General features: G+C 45.4%; 1 protein-coding gene across 4 annotated transcripts in view; it reads left to right on the forward strand.

Moving 5' to 3' along the window:
• Positions 1-7,043, forward strand: part of CPEB4 (cytoplasmic polyadenylation element binding protein 4) — a 61,466-nt gene extending 54,423 nt beyond the window's left edge. For all 4 annotated transcript variants that reach the window (XM_084763479.1, XM_084763480.1, XM_084763481.1 and 1 more), the window contains 2 exons: positions 1,417-1,598; positions 2,711-7,043. In XM_084763479.1, coding sequence (XP_084619605.1) covers positions 1,417-1,598; positions 2,711-2,938 — 410 coding nt within the window. In that variant the 3' untranslated portion in view covers positions 2,939-7,043. The remainder of the gene's footprint in view (positions 1-1,416; positions 1,599-2,710) is intronic.
• Positions 7,044-21,327: the final 14,284 nt, after the last annotated feature.

Below are 21,327 nucleotides of genomic sequence, written 5' to 3' on the forward strand. Positions count from 1 at the left end.
CTATTCTTCATTCTTCCCGCCTCCTCTTCCATGATATTCCCTGAGTCCTGTGGGGACAGATGGTTAGATGTCTATTTAGGACTGAGCACTCAGTAGTCACTTATTCTCCATCCTTCGGCCAGTTATGAGTCCCTACATTGGCTGCTGCCCACTGCAGAGCCAAGCGCCTCTGGCTAGGTTGCAGACAACACTAATTCATATGAATAAACATACTTTTGGGAGACAGTTTGACAACATTTAGTAAAGCAACAGTGGTAAATTCCCCTTTGGGCCTATGACTTCCCAAGCCATGGGCTTTTGACCAGGCTTACAGTACCTGTATGAATTCCCTCCTGTGGAAAAGGCATTAAATCCAATCCAAAATTAGTTGTTTATCTCCTTACCTTTATGCTACCACTGAGTGCCAGTGATCACATGCTGTCTGTCAGGTTGGTGGAGCAGCATCTAGGCTTCACTGCTATGTGATGCTACTGATGGCTTTTTCTCCCTTGTCCTTCATAGCACCTTCTGGCACAATGAAAACTAGCTACTATGTTGTCTCTTCAGCAATAGAGTTTGTTATCTAGTTACGGTGGACAACCCAAGAACAGTGACCGTGGTCTGTATTATTTAATGGACCTCTGGGGTATCATTGGTCAGTAACTCACAGGGAGGTTTCCCAAGCCTGGCACAGAGATGTTCATTTACTAGTCATTATCTTCTGGCAGAAGTGTTATCCACCCGTGCAAGGTGCCTATGTTGAAACTTATTTTTTTAATTTTTAAAAAAGATTTAATTTTTATCTTATGTGAGTGGACGTTTTACCTACATATATGTCTCTGTGTACCATGTGTGTACAGTGGCCCTAGAGACCAGAAGAGGCCGTTGGATCCTTGGACTGGAGTTAGAGACAGTTTTGAGTTGCCATGTGGGCATCAAGTACAGGTCCTCCGCAAGAGCAGCCAGTGCAAGATGTGCTAGTAAACAGCTATGTGTAAACAAAGGAATAGGCTTTGATGGTGAGGAGGGTCAGAAGGGCTCCCAAAGAACCAGCCAGTTACTGTTCGAATGTTCAATTTATAGGAACCAATGTCTTGCTAACCAGCACAGATAAGACAGCATTGCAACCCAGAGCAGACAAACCTAGGTGCCAGGCCCGGCCCTGTGACCTGTGACAGATCATTCATCTTAGATCCTCAGTTTTCTCAGAAAAGTACTTAACTACCTGTGGTATGGATTGTGAGAAATTAAGAAAGCACATTGTAAGCCCGCCAGCTTGCAGTTAAGCGCTGTGACCTAGCAGAGAAGTTATAATAGTGAGTTTGATTTTAGTAATGACTATAATGATGCAAACTCAGAGGTCACTTACTCATTTTTTGATGAAACAGTAGGTGAGCCAGATGGGCTGCCCTGATTGTCTCTGCTTCTTCTCTTTAGTGGAGCTGGCGATGATAATGGACAGGCTGTATGGAGGCGTCTGCTATGCTGGCATCGACACTGACCCTGAGCTCAAATACCCAAAAGGAGCTGGACGAGTCGCATTTTCTAATCAACAGAGTTACATAGCTGCTATCAGTGCCCGCTTTGTTCAGCTGCAGCATGGAGAGATAGATAAACGGGTGAGTTCGGGGCTGCTTTGGAAAGTTCTAGCAATGATGCACCATCTGATGGAAGCCCAGGGTTTGATATACACTGGCACTTCCCCACAACTGACCCCGGCATCCAACACTCTGTGGAACTGCCCTGAAGTCTTCATTGGTTGATTTTTTATTGTGCTTTTCTCAACCTGAGCCGTGAAAGCACTTCAGTAGTGTTTTCTACACACCGATTCAGGCCGTGTGTACTCACTGTCAGTGGTCGTTCACTGGTATGAATAAAGGGAAAGCTCATGCTGTAGCTACAGGCGACTGGGGCAGGATTTGCTGTAGCACAGTTGCATGCCTGCTTGCTCTTCCTCCACACTCCCATGTCAGTGTGAGTTTCAGAGCCGGGGGTTATCATTAGGCATGATTAGGTTTGGTCCTCCATAGCGAGATCCCTGGGTCAGTGTCCAGACCCTCTGCAGAGTGTGGGACTTAAAGCCCTTCCTCATCTTACACGAACTGTAGGCCGTGTCATCCAGGAGTCTTCCAAGACCAAATATTGCCAGTCTTGTAGCGGTGAGGAAACAACCAGGTCATTTTAATGCTTGAAAGGCTCAGATGACGGCTATGCTGGCCTATTGAACGCTGGTACAAGTCACCTCTCCCTTTTAGATTCAGGCAAACTGCTCTCACTGACCAAGAACAAAGTGAGCCACATCATGTTTTACCAGAGTCCCAGCTTTATGATCACAACCCAAGATGTGGACACATAAGCCATCAGCCAAGCTCAGCAACCACTCAGAAGTCTGAGAGGCAAAAACCAGGCATCTTCCTGCCCACTAAACCTTGTAGTGCACTATTTTTTGAAATACAGAAGCACTTAGATGGTTTTGTTTAAATTATAATTCCAAAAATGTAGTTTCTGATAAAATTTGTCCTTTTTTTGTTTGAAACTTTATTTTAACAAGCATGTAAAATGATAGATATAACCATCTTATGAAAAGCTCTTTAGAATGGAAGATCCTCATTTCAGTAAGTGCCTCTTTTCTTTTTGGCACCGTGGAAAAGGTGAGGTTGAGGCACAGGATAAAAGTCTACTCACACATGGTACTGAAAGGCTGACTTCCCCTTTAATCTCTCCATTGCAGGTGGAGGTTAAGCCATATGTCTTGGATGACCAGCTGTGTGATGAATGTCAGGGGGCCCGTTGCGGGGGTAAATTTGCTCCATTTTTCTGTGCTAATGTTACCTGTCTGCAGTATTACTGTGAATATTGCTGGGCTGCTATTCACTCTCGTGCTGGCAGGGAATTCCACAAGCCCCTGGTGAAGGAAGGTGGTGACCGCCCTCGGCATATTTCCTTCCGCTGGAACTGAAGGATGGACAACTCCAGAGCTCATTTGCAGGCCTCAGAAGAAGTGCCCTCTTCTGTTCACCCGACCCTCCTCCGCCTGCTGACGCTGGCACATCCTGTGCAGCAGTGTGTAACTCACAGTAGTAGAATGCAAACAACAACTACAACCTAGGTATTCTGTAGACTCTCGTGTCACTACGAACAGTGTGTTTAAACTCCCTTCCCACATTGCCATCTTGTTGCCTGCAAGTTTTCATTCTCTTGTTTTGCTGAAAGCCAAGAGGATCCAAACTTGCTGCAGCATTTTCTTAGATGAGAGAAATATTAACAGAGAAATGAGACAATATTTTGGGTTTTTAATTGTTGGTAATGATATAACATATAAGAATCCTTTATTGAGATAATCACCAACAGTAACACTATTATCTATTCTGACACAGTCTCCCCCAGGGAAGTGCTTTTGCTGTTTCCTTTCCTTTCTTTCATTCGTTGTCTCTTTTTCTATCCTTTTTTATTCTTTAACAGCAATGGAGGAAGTTAACAGTTATTAACAGGAAAGAGTATGTCAGAGCAAGATTGAGCAGCATAGCCGTGAGAGAGAGCGTTGAGGCTGAGTACAGCTTGATCATGCCTCAGATACTGTACACATCAGAAAAAACAAAGTAGACAGAGCTGAGTTTTCTTTGAAATAATTTCTAAAATCCCGAATGTAAGGATTGGGTGACTTTACTACTGAGGGAGTATGTTTATTTATTTAACTGACTTCCTAATCACAGCGCAGGAAACCTACCAAAGCTAGAGTTAATGGTGTCTGGTGGGAAAGCAGAAGAACAAATGCATAAACTTTATTTTTGTTGTTATATATAAACTCTATATCCTAATTTACTAACAGTCATCGGGTGTCAGCCTTTGCTCTCCATTTTGACATTAAAAACAACATATCTAGACATACCTCAAAGATAACATTTTTGACTTTGTGTTACACTACACTCATAGCCAAAACTGGAAGATTTAAAAACAACATGCAAATTGGCTGCCCATTGGCCTTGTTTTCCATTTGAAGTTACTTTGGAATCCTGTAATTTAGTTGTAACATAGAAAACGTGGGGGGGAGAGGTTTAAAAAAAAAAGTCAAGTAGTTGCAAAGTGTTTTGCACTGTTGAACTAAGTAATTGTGTAAATCTGTGCAAAAGTCTGTATGTTTATCTTACTCTTCCTATAAGGTACAATAACATACACTTTCCGAACTTAGCATGGGACATAGTGTTTGAAGTGCCAACTTCATCAAGTAATGCATGTTTATTATAAATACAACCCTAGCTTTGAAAGATGTTCTTATGTTTTGAACAGTATGCTTCGGGGGTAAATTTAAAATGGTCTCTTGAAGCCCTGGTCATGGAAGTAACTTTTGGTTTAATTGACATTCTCTTATTAAATGCCCTACCGTAGTTCAAAGGATTACCATCAGTGTGCAAAGCATTTAACAGCAACAGTCTAAGTGCAGTCTTGCTAGCTGTGCTGCCTAACAGTACCGTCTTGGATCCTTCAGAACCAAAGACTTGCCCGCAGTGCTGTCGCCGCCTTGCCGGTGACCCCCTCTGCTGTCTGTACGAAAAGCAGCCCTTTATTTTTAACACAGGCTTTAATGAACTACACCTGTTAAGTTCCAAAGGTCAAAATGGAGGCTCTTGCTGTCTAAGAGTCCAACAGAAAGAGGGAGCCACTGTCAGAGAGTCCCCTGCTAAGAGACAGCAAAGCAGCAGCGTGCAGATGGAGGGGTGCGCTCATGTAGCTGGTCAGGGGCATTTTTTCTTTTCTCCTGAACTACATGATTCTAATTGGAATGTTCGTTGCCTCTTTTTCTTCCTTTACTGCTTGTGGGTGGCTTGGGTGTGCTGTTGTGCTGGTCCTACTCAGTAAACAGGTGTGATGAGTTAACAAGAGGTAACACTGCTTGAGAACTAGCTTTGAATAATCATTTTCCCTTTGTACATGACCTGCTGAATTTCGGTACAGTGTTTTGTAGCTAACTTATTTTGTCATGCACATGATGTATATTTGTTATGCACTACTTTTGTATATCTTGTTTTTCCAACAGTGAACATTTTTAGGCACACTTTTCACTGACGGGATATCTCTTTATGCAATACCTCAATTTTTCATATTGCAAAGAGTAGCTTTTTGTACTTTTATTACTGAGAGATCTTCATATACTTCATTTTTTAATATAAATAATTTTAATAAATTTTATTTTCTTATATTCTGCTTTTTATACATTTCAGTGCTCTGCATACATTTTAAATTATGAGTGTTGTGCACTGGCAATGCTATTTTAGAGTCTGCAGAGAAGAGAAAGCATGTTGCTTAAACATCCTTCCCCAGCACCAGCTATTGGTGTACCTATAATTTAAGAAATAGTCTATGTAAAGTCACAAATTAATGAAAAAAATTCGCATGAAAATGACAAGATAACACTGTAGTTCCTAAAAAAAAAAAAAAAAACTAAATGCATAAGCATAGGGTAGAAATTTAAAATAACAAAATTGTCTACAGCTTCTTACTAAGTTTTTTAAATTATTCATAAAATGCAGACATTTTGGGTGAATGTTTAACCATTTTTAATCTTAATTAATTGATGTTACACGTTTGATTCAGAGATGTCTGCTCTTTTAAATTCTATATAATAAAACAAAATCGCCTGCCACAGGACAGGTTTGTAATGTTAGTATGCATGACTAATGTAAGAAATTGTTATTCTGCTAATACTTACTTGTGATTGTGTGACGAGCGTGTTTACAGATGATTTGGTTCCACTTCTTTACAGGGCATAAACAATGATTATCTATTACTCTGAACTTTATGATAACATGTCCTTCAGATTACATGGGATTGTAGTTGGGAGTTACCATGTAACTCAAACATAATTAACATGTAATTAGTTTACAGGTTTTAGGGTATCACTTCAATTTACCAAGCATGTAGTTCTAGCGCACTAGCATGGCACCAGCCATGTATTTACAATGTAGTTACAGAGTAATTACATGGTTATTTTTGCAATGTAAAATAAAGTGTTTCTGATTATTTTCTATGTAAAGGACCCCTCCCCCCCCAGCCCTCCCCAGCCCCCCCCCCCAGCCCCTGGCTTTGGTATAATATATATACTTCTCCATACACAGACCTCTGCAGAATGCAAAATAAAACTTGCAGTGAATGAACTTAGCATTTTATGAGAGTGCTGTTGGAAAGACTTGATAATTCACCCCTTTTGTTTTGAAGAGTTGAATCTTCTGTTAAAAGGTGATTTAAAACTTGAATGTGATGAATTGTGGCAAGCTCACTCCAGTTATGTGCAATACTTATCTCACACTTTGGAAGATCTTTGCAGTGTAATTCTTTGTTTTTAATTGCAGACATTTAAAAATGTCATTTTCTACTGTTAAGAGTAATCCTCTTTCTTGCTGGTGTTTCTAAAGAAAAGAATCAGAAATCAATCTTTCTACTAATGTAAATTTGAGATTATTTTTAAAAATGGAATAAAAGAGGTTTTGGTCATTTGCTTTATTTTATTATCTTATTTTAAAGCTACTGTGATTGATAGCATTGTAAGAATTGGGACAATATTGTATTCAACTGTTTTATTTTTTATATTTTTAAAATTTAAAGTATAATTAGTTTTTATAATTTCATCAGATTTTTGTTATATTTTTTTGGAAGTGAAACTTTTAGCAAGTGGGTGTCTAGTTTTTACTAATCCCTAATTTTTCCAGTGTATTGCTCATATTATCAGAAGGGAACGTTATTTAAGTGCGTCAGTTAATTGTACTACTTGGCTGAATTTCCATATAGTTTTTACTGTGTATGGGGAGGTTGTAGTATTTATTCTAGCATTTTAAATAAGGGTAATTCATTTTTTTATTAAAGTCATTTTCACGTTAAGTTCCTATTTTTGTATGTTCTACTCTTAAGTTATATAACACAGTTCCTTTTTTAAAAGAGTTCATTTGTTGAAGTGCTAGTGAAAATTAATGTTATTAAATAGTTTGCAAATGACTATTTATACCAGTATGCATATAATTTTTAAATATTTGTAATGTGAGATGTTGAATGAATAAAACTTTTAACTCAGATTTCTTGTACTATACTTATTTCTTTTTAACATAAGTAGACTCGGTGGTTGGGAATAAAACATTTTTAAAATACTAGGAATGTCCTGATGGGCAGGCCCTTGCTGAACAAACCAGTGTGAAAAGTGTTTAGTCATCTGAGTGCTCGTGGCAGGCGTTCCTGGCTTACGTAAGCTGTGAGAGCTGGCAGCTGTAGTGTCTTTGGCCTTGCCGTTAGTTCATGTGCTGCCCTGGTGTGTGTGGTGTCTGGGGGTGGCATGTATCCACCCACACTCTGATTGGTCTTCCGCCCTCTTTTCCTCCCTCCTGGACACTGACTCCACCACCTCCCCTGTGCTAAGCACTTGCTCTTCCACTGACCCTCATCTCTCGGCTTTGAACTCTAAGTTCTTTCAGAACTGATGTTACAGGCTGTGGCCTCCGGGGCTATAATCTCATTGCTCAGGGACTGTATATGTTGTCTTTTATTTGGCTCATGCCTCATGCAGACTACTGAGTATTGCAATGTGTCAGTATTTATATTTTAAGATACATTTAAATTTTCAATGATAAACTACAACAAAATATACCCTTAGGATACTCAGTTTGGGAAGTAAGGTACCTTCACTTTCTTCCCATGATATACTAGACTCAAGAGTAGGAAGGCAGGTCTTACTGGAAGTGAATGGACTGTGAGATGTTTTACGTCTTAATTTTCTTTCCCAGTATGGAACTCAGACACTGGGAATGGTGGGGAGTGGCCTAGACTATGGACTTGTGCCCCAGGAGCTCTAGATTATAGGAACACCCACATCGCTACTGCTTTCTCTTAATTGGCAATTTCTAAGACTTGCCTTCACAGTGTATTGAAACTGCCTTAGGAAGCCCATGCTCCTATCAGTCTCACACACAGCTCTTTCCATTGTCCACCCCACATGTACGGTTTCAGGTTTGCTTCTAAGCCCTGACCCACGCCCAGTCAAGTCTCCTTAACCCCACCCTCAATCCCCACTTAGAGGACTTGAAGTGAGGGGCGACTCTGTAGCTGTTTGGATTAGTTTCCACTGACTTGGACCAGCACTTACAATTGCCACAGACACAGCCGTATCTCCACACAAGCCACCAGTTTTGAATCTGCCGTCCTAGGTATGCTGTCTGCCTTTCTTTTCATATTGCCTCCTTAAAATTCTCCTCTGAGAATTTCCCTCAGTATTCCCATTCCCTCATGTTCCAAGGATGAGAACCACTGGGTTAGAAAAATCAAGAATTCAGAATTGATCTAGCCATTCTGGGTCTCTCTTAGGTTAAACAACATTCTGTTTTGGCATGCCTCGAATCTTCTCTGGATATTTTTAAGTCGTAATCTTTCTCTAGTCCAATTGGGTGTCACCACTGACCATCTGGGAACGTGGCTTACTGCGGTTGCGCATGGTGACAGAATTGGAAAAGTACAATTTATCTCTCAAGGAAGTTAAAAACGAGCATCAGCATCAAGTTCAGGATGCAGCCTAGGCAAAACATGCATGTTTTGTGTTGCACAGCCTCTGATTAGGTGTCAGTGGAAAATGCCTGGTGGCTGACGGAGCCTGAGGGCTGTGAACTGGGGAACACAGATGCTGGAATCTAAGCCTGAGCCTGCTTTATCCTTCACCTTCTATTTCAGGAGCTAGAGCTTTGATGCCATACAAATGTCTGTGTGACTGAGCAAATGTCAACATTTTAAAGAGATTATTTTTAGTTCTTTTCCCACACTTCTGTGACACCAAATAGAGAAGAAAAAAAGAATCAGGCAGACCTAGAGATGATTTCCCAGAATGCACCAAAGGGAACAAGGCATCTGAACTTGTTCTAAAATAAGTTACCCACGAAGGTAGCCAAGAGGGGGTTGGGGGTAGGAGCAATCATTTAAGTATGTGAAGTAGCATGAATGATTTTAGGTAGCATCTAGCAAAGACTTGATGCCTCCATCCTTGGTGAAATGAAGGCACACTTCATATGAGAGTGTCACCTGATGCAACATCTTAGGTCAGCTGTGATGACAGTGACACACGGGGCAGGATGTGAGTGGGGATAGGAAAACGGAGCGGTCTCAATTATCACTTGTCGCTCAGCAGCCAACTCTACAGTGACCAAAAGATTTGGTCCGGGGAAAGAAACCAATCATGGCCCACCCCTGTGCCCATCAGCAAGCCTACACCCTCAGAAGGCATCGTACAGAATATTTAAGTGTCCTGTAGAAAGGATGGACAATGGCAGCTAAGACGCAGTAAAAGCTAGATTCTCCTCACCTGTCAGGCCCCCATCGCTCTCCCTGTGATCCTTGGAGTCATCTCTGCCAATGGATCAAGGCTAAAAAATAAAATTGGGCTGGGCACTGGGGGACACACGCCTTTAATTCCAGCTGCTGCAAAGGTAGGCTGATCTCTGGGAGTTCCAGGACAGCCAGAGATACACAGAGAAACCCTGTCTTAAAAACAAAACAAAAACAAACAAACAAACAAAAAACCTGTGCTTTCTTTTGATCTGTGAGAAATAGTTGGAATTTTTAAAGTGTCAAGTTCCTGAAATTCAATAAAACATTTTTATTAAGAAAAGGAGTAACAGCAGGCCACATGAGTAAGAGTACTCAAGAGCCTAAATTATGTTGGGGCGTTTTCTTATATGGGGTTTAAAAGGAGAAGTTTGGTTACTAAGGGTATTTGAGGGTGATTTTCTATTTTGGTTGCTACATTAGGTCATATAAGCATTTTTTCTACTTTTTTCATGTTCCTTCCCACAATGCATCTGATTGTTTTTCTTTTTTATTTATTCTCATATGTTACATCCTGGCCACAGTTTACCCCTCCTCATCTCCTCCCAGTGTCCCCTCACCTACCGACACTCCCACCTTCCTAGAGCCCACTCCTCCTCGTTTCCTTTCAGAAAAGGGCAGGCCTCCCAGGGACATCAACCAAACATGGCACAACAAGTAACAGCGAGACTGGGCACATCCCTTCATAGCAAGGCTGGATGAGGCAACCCAGTGGGAGGAAAGGCAGGTGAAAGAGTCAGAGACAGCCCCTGCTCCCAAGCTACACGACCATAACTTATACACAAAGGACCTAGGCCGGACCTATACAGGCTCCCTGAGTGTCAGTGCAGTCTCCATGAGCCCCTGTGAGCCCTGGCTGACTGGTTCTGTGGGCTGTGTTCGTGTGGCGTCCTTGACCCCTTTGGCTCTTCCAAACCTTCTTTCTCCTCCACAGGATTCCTCAAGCTTCGCCTAACGTTTGGCTGTGGGTCTTTATGCGTCTGATTTTAATCACAGGCATACCCAATTATCCATTAAGCATATGATGACGGTCAATAGAATTTTTCCCTAAAAGATGCACACAGGGAATGCAGTTTGTCTTAATTGCGTGTGTACTTAAAACTAGTTCATGCCAGATCGGTCCTCCTACGTGCATATAACTGGAGTGCAATTGAATAGAAATTATCCGATGGGTGTTGGGGGAGGAGGGACACTCCACAGTTCAGGGTGGGGAGGTGTACAGCTCAATGCAGGTCCTGGCTTGTGAACAGGTTGCTAGGTGTATTGTTTGGACAGTGGTGTGTGTGTGTGTGTGTGTGTGTGTGTGTGTGTGCGCGCGCGCGCACACACAGTCTATACAGGTGAGGGCCCCAGGCTGCCAAGTGCATTATTAGAAGAAGGGTGTATGCGAAGCTCACACCAAGCAGAATCCCTTGTTGCTAAACTATTCCCTATGCCTGCCTCCGAGTGAACCTGGGAGTGAGAATGGTAAAACCTGCGGTTGTAGAGGCAGTGCTTGCTAGCACCAGGCCCTGTTCTTTAGATAGCCCCTTCCTCTAACCTAAAGAGCGAGGTTCTTTAATTGTGCTCAGTTTAAGGTGAGCAAGGGCCAGAAAAGTTAGCCAATCTATAAAGCAGGCTTGCTGCCAGGCACACAGGTTGCAGGTCCTATTTCACCTTTTTGTACATTTCTAACCTAGGAAGGAGAAGTCTTCCTAAAAGGCAGTTCATCCCCTTGGGAATTAAAATCCCTGGGAAGTTACACTGAGACAGGACGCACACTATCTCCCCATACTTTGGTTTGGTTTGGTAAGAGCACATTTGACAATAACGGGATGGTGACTCTGTGGGAGCCAGGTTCCCCTAGACTGCTAAGACATGGCTCAATTTACCAACCTCACATAGGTGCCGAGCAAGGATAATCACGTAGCTAAGTACATTTCTGGGTGCTGGTAATTAGGTGAAAGAAGAAAGAATAGGGGAGGAGGGAGAAGAGATGATGATATAGGTCATGGACACATTCTAGTTCAAACAAAATCCCACTGCAGGGGAAAGGCTTTGGCTTTTCCTGTAAAACTTCATAAGCAAGCATCTTACACATACCATATTTTTGATTCTCGGCAGATCTCCATGACATCACAAACAACCCTGAAACCCACATGGCCAGGGAGACTTTTGTCCTTGTGAATTTCTCAAATCAATTTTTGCTTCTGCACCGAAATGTCAGCAGGGTCAAAATGAATCTTTTTTTTTTTTTTCCCCAGAAACTTCTATTCTTGATTTGGTGTATATTCGGGAGGGAGAGAACGTTATTTGCCATTTTTAGAGTACCAGGCCTTTGGAGCAGGCTCAGGCTTTTGATTTGTGCCACAGCCTGAACAGCTGCTGTTGGACAGATGTGGCGCAGGAGAGTCTGGAAAAAACAACTGGAGCATTTGGACCTGGATCACAGCAAACACCTTCAGATACAACCAACCATGGCCTGTACCCCACGAGCAAGTGCCTCAACGTTCCGAGAAAACATGGCATTCTAAAGTGCAAGGGACATACAGAGGCTTTGACTTAACTCCACAGGGGACCTTAGTAAGTCACAACTGGCACCCTTCCCTAAGGGTCATAAGGAACGTGAGGGAAGGGGTCCTGGGGTGGAGAGCCGGGAGAATAAGAAGGTGGGAAGAGGAGGAAAGCGGAGCATGCATGTGCATGAACCATTTTAGGGATCACCCACCTCCACACTCCATCCCAGTCTCCTCTTGCCCAGGGCAGTGTGGTTTCACAGTGATGCAGTCACTACACATGAAAGGGAGCAGGGATGTGTCAAAGCAGTGCTGAGAGCCATGCCTTGCTGCAGGCTGCGTGTCCAGCCTGTTAGCCTTTGTTATACCAACAGCATTGTATTATCCCGCTCACAGAGGCCCCGCCCCTGTGCTGGGTACGTGGCAGAGCTGCTGCTACAGGCCGGCATGTGGGCACACTCAGATGCCCCTTTCCCAGGATGGATTTCTCCTGTGTAGTCTCTGGTCCTCCACCCCTATCAGCCCACCATAGTTGCCATGGTGACAGAGACCATTGAGACTCTGGGCTGCCAAGTTTTGCTGTGCAGAGCTAGCTCCTCTCTCTCTCTCTCTCTCTCTCTCTCTCTCTTTCTCTCTCTCTCTCTCTCTCCTCTCCTCTCTCTTCTTCCTCCCTCCCTTCCTTTCTTCCCTCTCCTCCTCTTCTCTCCCCCTCTCCCTGCTCTTTCTCCTTTCTCCCCTCTCTCTCCTTCCCCCATCTTCTCTACACACACCTCTTCCTAGGAGCAGGAGTATTCCCTCTCTACATGTGGATGTGTGGGGCAACACAGGGTATGAGTCTGTGTTGGGAATTGGACACAAACCCCCAGAAAGGCTGTGTTCTGAGGCTTTAGTTTTCTGAATGTTTGGAATGTTTGTGGATAAGCCCAAAATCTCTTTGGAGTAAAATGTAGGAAAGAGGTAGGAGGTTCCAGGACGTAGGCTTGTGTCCCTTGGGTGGCAGATCAATAATACTGCCTTGAAGGAAATGCAAATTCTTCTTCTTTCCTTGTCCTTGGGTGCAAGGGTTGGGAGAAGGTGGACCTAGGCAAGGCAGGACGGAAGTATCGAGATGGGTTTGGGAGTTGGACAAACTTGGGCAAAACCCCAAAGCCTGGGATCAACGTGGATATGGCTCTGGGTGAGCCTGGGTTTCTGTCCCTGAGCTGCCCTTCCTGTGGCTGCCCTGATCAAGTGACATGACTGTATTAGTAAGCCCCCCACAACCAGCTTTCCTATCACTTGGTTGAGGTGATGATGAACTGAAATGTTTACAAAATCACCTGAGCCAGGAACTCAGTAGCCCCCCTCCGTCCCCCCTCTGCCATTTTCACTAGCGTTTCTTGGTCCAGGTCTGGCTAGTCCCTCCCCACTCTGAGGTCACTGACTGCGCCACCAGCCTCCTGCAGCTAGAGTGGACCACAGCTCTGGTTTGCCACTGCACAGCAAAAGGAGCTGCCTGTTACCTTGAGACGAATTCTCTGTCTTTCCACGCCCTTCCTGCCTTTCAAGGTCTAGCCTCATCCTCCATCTTCCCATGCCCTTCCTGCCTTTCAAGGTCTAGCCTCAGCCTCCATAGTAAACCCCCTTATTTCTTCTTGGTCATAGCTTTGCATGGGCCTCTCTCCTTGGGTCTCTCCATCCCTCTAAGGCAAGATCCCCATGATGGTGCAGGGTCATGCCCCTGCCTGTACCACCTACTCATTCCTGACTTCAACTCCACACAGAGCTGACTCTGCATCCCCCAGGCTTAGCTGAGATGACTCCGCACCCCTGCACTACTTTCTAAAGACCCTTAAGTCCATTTTCTCTGCTATCACAAAATGCCAGAAACTAGATAAATTATAAACAACAAATGTGTTTGGCCTACTGTTTGGAATTCTAAGAGCATGACGTCTACATTTGATAAATCTGTCAATGGCCTGGTTTCTATATCATAACATGGTGGGAATACAAAAGCACTATCTTAGTTTCCACTGCTCTGATAAAATACCATGATCAAAAGCAATTTGGGAAGAAGAGGGTTTATTTCTGCTTATAACCTATCACCGTCCAGGGGAGTCAGGGCAGGAATTCGTATCACAAATCTGCATGCAGGAGCTGACGCAGAGGCCATGGAGGGGTGCTGCTTACTGGCTTGCACCTCATGGCTTATTCAGCTTGCTTGTTTATAGCACGCAGGACCACCAGCCCAGGGCTGGCCCCTCCCACATCAGTGACCAATCATGAAAGTGCACCGCATGCTAGCCCATAGGCCAATCTGAAAGGAACATTTTCTCAATTGAGGTTCTACTTCTTCTTCTAAAATGACTCTAGCTTGTGTCAGGTTGACAGGAAACAAGCCAACGCAGCTATATACGCAGGATGGGAGAGGGGACGCTGTGGAGGTCAGAGGTCAACTTTCGGAAGTTGAGTCACTTCTCTCCTTCCACTTTTATATCAGGTCTAGGGAGAAAACTTAGATCAGCAGGTTTGTCCAGCCTTTACCTGCTCAGCCATCTTGCCTGCCCGCATCCCACCTCTTAACACTAATGTTTCAAGGACAAATTTAACCAGAGTTTGGGAGAAGACATTCAAACCACAGGAGCCCCCTTAGCATCTTCACTTTTCATTTGTTATCAGTTTCCTCCAGGGGGAGGGGGGAGGGGGAAGGGGGTTGAGGGGGAGGGGGCATGACGGGGGGGGGGGCGGACTGGGGTGTGGGCTACGGGGGCAGTCACTTCAGGCCCTAGTTACCACAGCATCACTTTGGTTTACCATGCCAATATGGTCCCTCACGTGTCTTGCTTATGGTGCCGGTGTTAAGAGACATTTACTGAGTTAGAGACTAACATGATCCCAAAGTTTAGTTCCCTTTCCCCGGATGTGCTGGTAAAGCCTCCAGTGAGAGATTTCTTGCTGGGGGGGGGGGGGGGGCAGGGAGAGGGGGGACGCGAGGCTCAGACATTTTGCCAGGCCCCTAGTGGAGAATGTGTGGAAGACCCTGAGGCTGATGCACAGAGAATGCCCCCTCCCCGCCCCCAGGATGCTGCTCAAACGCACATTCTGACTTCATAGCTCTACGACCCTAGACCACGTTTCTTGGCAGCTATCAGCTGACCTGTGTTCCGCCCCGTCTCTCACAGACAATTGGATGGCCGCCTGAGAAAGCCTTGGAACCTGGAAAGCTAGAGAAGCCAGGGTAGGTGAAAGCTGCTCCTGACCCCCGACTTTGAGGTGGGAAGTAGCCAGAGTAGAGCAGCCCTCCAGAGTCGAATATCCCATCCACAACATTTCTCATGCAAAGCCGGGTGCATCTGTAGTTAAATAGATCTGACGCGTCCTCTATACACAGACCCAACCTGTCTAACGTCTGCACGTGGTGACTGTTCCCTAAAGCTGTCAGTCTGCTAAGGAGCCTGTCATCGGGGAGTTTCCCCTTAGTCTCTCCTCCACCTGTGGAGGATTGGCGTTGCTCTCTGCTCTCGGGGAGCAGACCCCGCGAAGTCCGCACTTTCTAGGGATTCACATTCCAAAAGGAGAAACCTGGTGAGGGTGCACATCCTTAAACCAGATGCTGACACGCACACTGAGCCACCAGATGATGCGGTAGAGGCTAACGTTGGGGACAGGAGTCAGGGCTACTTCTTGCCTTTGGTATGAGTATTGTTCGAGAGGGCTATTGGGGAATTTGATTTTTTGCTTCATTTTCTTTAGAGTTCATATTACCTAAATCGTTTCCCATCCTAGCATTGTAAAATCCTGTCCGAGGTTCAACACCCTCTTGTTCTAATAGAGGTTCTTTGCATTGCAATTGCTAATGCTACATGCTACACCCCTTTCTGACCTGTACATCGGGTTAGAAGGGGGTGCCCAGTTTTCTGTGTTAGATGCCTCTTTGCAGCAAGCAGGTTAGTACAACTCCCCACCTGGGTGCAGAGGACAGACTGGCTATATGACAGCATCAAAAGCATCTACAGACTGGGTTATGATGTCATCAAAGGCAGCTGCGGACTGGCTGATGGCATCATCAAAGGCATCTGTGGAACTGCAGATCTCAACTCCATATTCGCTTCTTGTCAAAGACGTCTTGCTCTCATTCACCCTCCCGGGTGTCCCAAGCACCAAGGAGTAGTTTGCCCCCCCCCCAACACCATTTCTTGTCTTGGCCTTTGCACACAGGATTGCTTGGTTGTTGCAGTTTGTGTTTGGATCCCTCACTGTGCTGTTGGGAAATCTTGTCTTGGATTTCTTTATGAGCTTGGGGAACACCAGAAACCCAGCTCCAGGGACCATTACACTGACGTTGTGGGACAGCGTCTCCTGGGAGGGGAGGCATTCTGTTACCCTCAGTGAGCTAAAAGTCCTGGATGCACCCCCAGATAGTTGAGGGAAAGGATTGGAGTGCAGGTCAAGAGAGAGAGCACTCACTGCCCAAATTAAATCCTCACTAGGCGAGTCGACTCCCACTGAGAAGGGTGCTTAGCCACCCCAAAGCAAAATGCTTTGAGGACACGTGTGTGAGAACCACTAAATGAGGCTGCACGAGTGGGACATGGCCTGACTCACCGTCACTCAGCAGTCACGGGACTCTGGGTTTCTCGGGTGGGGCAGACAGACTCTGTGGGGGGGGATGACAGTGGCTTCGGTGAGTGATGCTAGTGGACATCCTGGTGGCTTGAACCAGGATGCTGGCAACAGCAGCCTGCAAGGCAGGTAGAGGGAGTGTGGGCACTGGGGAAGACATGTTTGAACCTGTGGGTTGTTGGCAAAATCCTGCCCACTCTACTTTGAAAGGAAACACGGCTTATAATGCATTTCGAATCCTTTCTTCTTCCAACCCTCCAGCTAAGGCCAAGCATCCCAGAAGCAACCAGAACCTGTCCTAATCATGCCCGAACTGGCAGGATCCTCCAAAGAAGGTGTTGCTTACAATGAGTGGTATCCCTTCTAACGTGTGTCCGGGGTGGCTGTTGACTCCGTTGGTGGAGGGGCCTCAGTGATTTGAAGGGACAGCCTGAGGAGCATGGATGACGCTATACTTCTAGCCTTTCCTCAGCTCTGAAGTCACACCAAGTTTCTTCGCTTGGCTTGACGAAGCCCAAGATTTTGCTTTAACTCCAGTGTGTGGTTCTTATATGCTCTGAAAAGATGCTAATTAAGCATTATTCTAATTCAGAGGAGGACAGTGGGAGGAAAATGAGGTCAAAGTGATGACGTGGGTTGTGTAGCAAGACTGAAGTTAAAAACCAGAAACCAAAGTGTGTGATGGTTTGGTGCTACCGGGGCAGTTTTCCAGCTACTGGGTCTAAGAGAACTAACTCTCTCTCACTCCCCAGAAAGATGCCCACAGCCTTCTCATTCACAGGGGTTAAAAGTGGAGGCAGGCTACCCTCACCTTAAGGCTGAAGGATAGCCTGAAGGGCCACTCAGTGATGTGAGAACACACCTGAGCCATCAGACGCCCTTTAAAGTGGGGAGCTGCACCCTCTGCCCGTCACAGAAAGAAGCCAGTCTTTAAAAGGAAATCGTTTTCTCAAGAAAAGCACAGTGACTTCACATTGCACTATGAGAGTCAATAGCGCCATTTGTTTACAGTAAGCATTGTAAATCCAACACGATTTCTTCAAACAGGTAAACAACACCTTCCCCTCTTACCCTACCATGACTTCTGATCTGACCTCTTACCATGGGATGAGCTTTTGGAAGGTTGTGATAACTGGCAGCAGAGACCATCTTAGCCCCTGCCCCTGCCCTACACACTTCTCATCAGACTACGACCACCCTCAGGAACAGGATGGTGACATCTGGAAATGCATACCAGACCCAGCAAGGGGACAGATGAGGTAAGAAGGCCTTTGCTGACAGTCATCATGAGGTCTGGGGTCGGGTGGGGGAGCACACACGTTCCCATACCCACTGCTGGCTAATAGAATGCATGCCAAGAAATGTGTATATTTCAAATTTTTTGTTTTCTTAGACTATATGACTTACACATAAAAATGGACTTCATAAAGCATGTATCGAATGCACGCGTCCTCCCCACTCTGGGCTGTCTTCCCCCGACTCTTCCTGCCAACCAGCCCCTCTTTGACTCTCATGGTGTCTGTGTTGATGGGGCCTTAGTGGGTTTCTCTCGGCATATGAATGGACATTTGCTACAGGAGCATGTGCATCATAACACTCCACTGAAAAAGAAATATTTCTCTCCCTCCCTGAGTCACCATCAGGTAGAGGTGGGGCCCCATGAGCTTCTGTGTGAATATGAATCTCGGTGAGGATGGGGGGTTTAAAGGGGGAGAGCAGACCACATCCTCTGCGGACCAGAATCACATCTCCCCCTCACTGACCTGGCTTCTGTGCTGTGCACTACTGCAGCCCCTTCCCTCCGCCTGCACCCCGACCCAGCCCTTCAGCTCTGGGAGGGAGCGAGTCTTGCTCATCTGTCTCACAGCGCTCGTGGGTGGGAAATGTGTTTTTTCCAAGAGTCAGAGTCAGAGAGTTGTGGGGTTTTTGTTTTTAATTTAGACTGCTTTTTAAAAATATTAATAATAATAATAAAAGGTGAGTCAAAAAGAGTGGGTTAAAAAAAGAGAGATGATTTTATCTGGAGACCATGACTGCCACCTGGTGGATGATATTAGTTGAGCAACTGCAAAGAGGCTTTGCTTTGGGGCCACTATTCATTTCTTCTCTGGTGGTTTCCTTGGAAGAGCAAATGGGTGCAAGGGGGGACCTAGGCCACTACCAGACCGTGTGCAACTTCATACACATATCGTACGCATGTCTCCTCCCCTCCCGGTTCAGAGACAGTCTGAACTAGGGTGAAAAAATGTGGGTGCTGGGACACCCCTACTTGGCATTTGAATCCTTTAGTTCTAGAACTTTCTTTTGGTGGCTCTGCCTCTGCTGCCTCTCCCTTGTCTGTAAAATGGAGCCAGGAGCAGTCCCTACCTGGAAGAATAATTGCACTCCTTCATCCAAAGTTTCAGTTACCCTTGGCCGGCCTCGGAGACCATGAAATGAAGACATTCCAGGAGTAAAGTCACATTGAAGTCATGAGCCGTTCTAGGTAACATGATCTCACTCGGGACATGGATGGTTCTGTCCATCTCATACAGGCATATATGCTACCTGCCTGTTTAGTCATACTTTACAGCTTTAGCGCAGCGGGGCTTGTTTTAAGTAACCATTTTGCTTCACAGTGGCCCCAAAGTGCAAGAGTGGTGATGCGGTAACTCCGATGTGTCAGAGTAGAGCCGTTCAGGGCTTCAGAGGAAAAGGAAAGTTGGCCATTCGTGTGCGGAAAGGAAGAAACAGCCTCTGTGCGGGCTTTGGTAGTATCCAGGTTTTCCAACACACAGTGGTGTCTTAAAAGGTGTAACCTGTGCACAGAATCACCCACAGTGCCTGGGTTACCGGGTAGTTGTGGGAATTAAGTGACGTACTCCATGGAAGCACCTAGCACTGACGTGCTTCCCCAAACCTGCTCAGCAGATGTTCCTATGTGGTAGTCCGAGGCCCTCCCCCACCCCGCACCCCACCCCCCGCTGCTGCCTGCCAGGGAGGAGGCTGACCTCCTCCTCTCCTCCAGCTCCTTCCATCTCAGCTCCAAGTCACCCACCCCCTAGTCCCCTCCTGCCACCCATTCAGAACCCCTATGCCTCTTCTACTGGCTCCTTCCAGCTGGAGATGCACCCTCCAGAGCCTAAAGAACCTTCTAAATAGCCCGGGGCTTCCTCCCCAAACCCCTGCTCTCAGTCTAACGGAGTCTCCCCGCTGCCTCATAAGGCATGGAAACCGAGCCTAGTTATCCCAACCCTCAGCCTCCTGGGCCCCTCTCTGCTTTAGGAATCCCCAAAGCTTCACTCCATCTGGGACAACATGCCTGTCTCCCTGCCTCTCCTGCCCTGGACCACCTAAAGGCCCCCAACCTCCCACACAGGCCCCTCCAGCCACTGCACGAGACTGGGTACCCCCAGCCTATGGCGTGGGTCAAAGCATGATATTAAAGAAACCTAACCTAGCTCCAGCTGCCTCATAATGCAGGCAATATGAAAAAAAAACCAAGGCAGCATGCGTCCCTCCCCCAAGAATCACCAGTCCCACAGGAGGGCAACTAAGACAAAATGCGGGGCACAAGTCCAAAAGGACAGTTGTAAACATGCTCAATGGATTCAAAGAAAACACAAATGAGTCCCTGAATGAATGTAAAGAGGATGCAAATGAGCTGACTGGCCCCTCCCCTCCTTAAAAAAAAAAAACACCACAGACAGCTAAATGAAAGGTAGATACACTGTTCTCCCAACTGAGCTATTTTGGTGCTATGCAGGGAAGGTAGCGGTCAATAAGAGACAGAAATACTTAGGGAGGAGGAGGAGGAAGTGGAGAAGAAGAAGGAGAAGACAAAGACAGAAATGAAACTGGAAATGAAAATTTCAAATAAAAACTTCAGCGGAAAGCCTTGCCTAAAGAACGGATCATGTAGAACACAGAATAGCAAGGCTTGAAAGCAAAAGAGAGGAGTTAGATACTTTAAAAAAAATGGTAACAATGTAAAAAACACATGAAAGCAATATGCAGAATTTTTGTGGCACCTGGAAAAGACCAAAGCTATGAATCATGGGCATAGAAAAAAGAGATGTCCAGGTCTGAGACAAAGAAAATACTTCCAATGACGACACACACTTGTAATCAATCCCAGCATTTTGGGAGGCAGAGGCAGACGGATAGCTGTAAGTTCAAGGCCAGCCTGTCTACAAAGCAAGTCCAGGACAGCCAAGGCTACACGGAGAAACCCTGTCTCATAAAAAAAAAATTATAGAAGAAAATTTCCCAAATTTAGGGAATTGATCTCTATCAAGGTATAAAAAGCACACAGGACATCAAACAGACAGGGCCAGAAAATAAATTCCACATGCTATATTATAATCAGAGCATTAAATATATGGAGCAAAAAAAAGTGGGATATTGAAAGCTACAAGAGAGGAAAGCCAACCACATATAAAGGCACACTCCTCAGAATAAGAGTTGATTTCTCAGTGGACACTTTAAAAGCTGGAATAGCGGGAAGATGTGATTTAAGCCTAGAAAAAAGCACAGATGCTGACCTAGACTACTTACCCAGCAAAGCTACCTGTCATAACTTGAGGAGAAAGAAAAACTCCTCCTGATGCAAACAGGCTAAAGACATGTGTGATCACTAAGCCAGCCCTACACAGAGTGCAGGGCGCGGGGGGGGGGGGGGGGGGGGGAGTACCTCAGAATAAGGGGTGGGCATACACATCCAAGACTCTTCAGTGAAATAAAAAACAATGCCAGGATCGCTGCGGTACAGGCTGAGATCAAGAAAACAAACGCCGCAAAATCAACAAGATAATAGGAATTAATCACACACACCTTTCAATAAAATTGAGTACTGGCCTCAATTGTCTAATTAAAAGACACAGGCTAAGCCAACTGGATCAGAAAATAAGACACATCTTTT

The sequence above is a fragment of the Acomys minous genome (assembly GCF_964271855.1).
Source record: "Acomys minous genome assembly, chromosome: 16".
Lineage (NCBI taxonomy): Eukaryota > Metazoa > Chordata > Mammalia > Rodentia > Muridae > Acomys > Acomys minous.